At 45.6% G+C, this 3,279-nt stretch overlaps 2 protein-coding genes across 2 annotated transcripts in view; both read right to left on the bottom strand.

Moving 5' to 3' along the window:
• The window catches only part of LOC116670158 (sodium-dependent lysophosphatidylcholine symporter 1-B), a 223,924-nt gene that overhangs the window by 160,347 nt on the left and 60,298 nt on the right, over window positions 1-3,279 (bottom strand). The gene's annotated exons all lie outside the window — the stretch shown is intronic.
• LOC116670157 (AT-rich interactive domain-containing protein 1B) overlaps window positions 1-3,279 on the bottom strand; it is a 176,624-nt gene that overhangs the window by 27,058 nt on the left and 146,287 nt on the right. The window contains exons 8-9 of the mRNA XM_032500541.1: window positions 1,548-1,869; window positions 346-474 (exon numbers count right to left, since the gene is read on the bottom strand). Coding sequence (XP_032356432.1) covers window positions 346-474; window positions 1,548-1,869 — 451 coding nt within the window. The remainder of the gene's footprint in view (window positions 1-345; window positions 475-1,547; window positions 1,870-3,279) is intronic.

The raw sequence follows: 3,279 nt of genomic DNA on the forward strand, positions 1-3,279 counted from the left end.
AATGCCAACAATGCACAAGACAATCTGAAACTCAGTGAGTGAGTCCATGCATCATACTGTCTGTGCTCACTTATTGCCATTAGAGTGACTAAGACATGCTGATGGTGATAATGATGACTACAGTGATGATGCTGAAGGTGATTAATGGCAAGCACGAGGATGACTCCTCTGGTTTTGCTTTCAGAGAGAGCTCGTTAGAAATGTCATCATGATTACTTTCAGTTCTGTTGAGCTTGAAAAAAGTCCATTCAGTGTAGTAAAATGACACACAAACACATTTACATATGGATAGTTTATATTTAAAGGCACACACACAAACACACGTTATGAGGTTGGTGGACATACCTATGGTGCTGTGAATGTGAGGGTGGCAGGATGGGAGGATGGGTAGAGGCAGGGTGGGATGTGGGCCAGTGGATGGAGGTGGGTTGGAGTGGCTGCATCTGGGCTGGGGACCTTGCATATGGAGGCTGTCTGCAGATCAGCGTCAACAGCCCCCCGACAAAAAGAGAAACTTCATCTGAAATATCGTTTCTAAATCACAGTATGAAGTCTGACTCATGCATCATCACTAATGGGAATAAACATTGACAAATGTTAATCTGCCACTTCAGCCCGGAGAATGCTGGCGAGACTGCTCCCATGATGCACTGTTAGGCAACACCCGCTCCGATTGGAGGAAGCGCTGAAATCCACCCTTCCTCTCAGAAGACGGCCATGTTTCCACAAGTTCCCCCGGCAGGGTTCAGCAAAAGTTTACTGCCCACACAATCCCACAACAGCCCTGGTCTCCAATGCTAGAAACACTCATATATCCAACCCTGATGGAAAAGTAATATCCCTTAACTTATAGCATCAAAGTGCTTTGTATTTGTGATAAGGTGCATCTGCCTCTGGTGTCTTCACAGTAAACCTGTTTGCTTTTTTCTACTTTTGTGTTTTGACAGTGCAGTATTCAACCCCTACAGTCTGCTCACAGGCCAATATCTCTCTTTGCAACAAATGGCACTTGGTGTATAGTGCCAGCTATCAAAATGTCAGGCACTTTATGAGTGAGTGAAAATAAGGATAGCTCTGCAAATGGCTCATAGAAGCGTGGAACCACTAAGAAAGACTCTTGCCTTCATGTCTGAAAAGACTTTTGGCTAAAAAAAAGACAAACTATGTGGCACAGAAACTCGCTGTGGTGCTTTTCAGCACAGCTCCCAACAGACGACCCTGCAGAAACAGTGATGTAAGATAAAGATGCTTGCTGGCCCCTTATTTTAGCATACCACTATATCCACGTGAAATAAAATAGGCTCAAAGAAGTTAGGTCCACTTCAAATTGTGATGCCACAATATTATTTTATACCCAATTCTTCTTTTTTTGTTGAGATCACTTTTAGGACCATTATGGCAAAGCAGCTGCAATGAATTATATGAGCATACACACACATTCATACAGGTGAGAAGCTACATAAAGCAAAACAGAAAAAACATGTTAATCTCTAAAAATACAATATTACCTAAAGAAATTAGAGGGAAGTCCTCTGCTGTGCTCTTACCTGTTGTGTGTTGAGTTGGCAGATCCCGGCATGGCAGCTGCTGCTGCATCTTGGGCCTTGCGATTGGAGCTACCCAAAGACGGAGGGCCCATCCCGGGCCCAGCTGGCTGAGGCATGCTGGGGGAGCTGGGAGCCATGGGTGGGTAGACCCTGTTCTGGCTGCTTGGACCGTGGCTGCGTCCTACAGGTATGGGCTGGCCGGGCCCCTGGCCGTGCATGGGGCTGCTAGCATTCATTCCTAGACTGTTGGTCATGCCGGGGCCTGGGCCACTGTAGCTGGTACTGGCAGGCCCACTATAGTTGGAGGGCCGAGCATAGTTACCTGGAAGAGGACAACACACGCCTAAACTATTGAAAATGTAGGTATTACACAAGCAATGTCACTTTAAAGGTAAAACATTTATTGCCCCATTGCAGATGGATGCTATCATCACTTAATTTAACAGAAATGTATAAAAGGCTTGTCAGCTGACACACGTGTACCTACAACAGTTACACATACATCAATTGCATCCATCTAAACAAACTTGTGGCAAATATGCGTAAAACTAAATTCTGATTGATAACTTTTCCAACCTCCTGTGGAGGACGGAGAAACTATAGTTGTTATGGGGTGGTGACATTTTTGCACAGCTGCAGGTTGCTGGATGGCTCAGGGAACAATTGTCAAGCTTAAGGCTGACTTTGTGAAACACTTGAGAGAAGCTTTAATCTGCAGTAAATGCTTTCTTGCTGCCCTGGAGTGCCACACGGCCGTGATGCCAGAAGCTTTCCTAAGGCACACTTAAACCCCTCCATTTTGGCTCTGAAAGCCAAGCTCGACTCCAGCACCAGCTGCAATAAGAGCTGAAAGAGAATCACCATGCTGTCAAAGACAACATGTACATACATTTATGCACACTAAAACACACCTACGGTAGTGCAGTACACTCCCACACACAGAGCACATCACATTATATTCCCTCTGCAGGCACTGGGCCTTTCCATTGTGATATCCCCTCCCTGGGACAAATCCCCTGCAAGATAGAAAGGAAAATGTGGCATCCTCCATTGTGAAGGGGGCTATTTATTTTGATTTGATTAAGGGTACTTTAGTTGGGCCTCACTGCTTAATCCTGTGAGAATATGTCTGGAAAAGGGGATCAAGTCACTTTAAAACCTGGGGGCTTTTCCGCACGCTCAAACGAGGGAAAGTTGAATGACAATATTCCACAAGAGAGGGGGGAGGGGGAGGGGAATCTTCGAAAATGGAAATGGTTTCTCAGTGTCCTCGAGCTGCTTCAGTGAAGACACTTTACACATGACATAAGCCCGCGAGCCCAACAGAGGGAGAGAGCGGGAGGAAGCAGCAGAGGTTGTGGGTGGAAAGAGAAGAAGAAATACAGACAGAAGGTAGGGGGGAAAAAAACGCTGCCCCCCCCCTAATCAAGCCCCAAGATAGGATTTATATTAAATCAAAATAAAAGTCTTTCCCATAAAAGTCAGCAGCTTTGGTTGAATTTATCCAGAAATTGTGATGAAATCTACTCTGGGAGATGGGAAAAGAAGAAGCGGATTATTTCTGGGGAGGCTTTGGTGAGTTGGTGAGCTGAGTACAGCTGACACCTGTCAAGGGTTTTGGGGCTATAATAGGGAAGCGTTCAGGAAGAAAGGATGTCTGCTAACAAACACAGGAGGATACGTATGGTGAACAGTACGTGTGTGTGTGTGTGTGTGTGTGTGTGTGTGTGTG

The sequence above is a fragment of the Etheostoma spectabile genome, chromosome 20 (genome assembly GCF_008692095.1).
Source record: "Etheostoma spectabile isolate EspeVRDwgs_2016 chromosome 20, UIUC_Espe_1.0, whole genome shotgun sequence".
Lineage (NCBI taxonomy): Eukaryota > Metazoa > Chordata > Actinopteri > Perciformes > Percidae > Etheostoma > Etheostoma spectabile.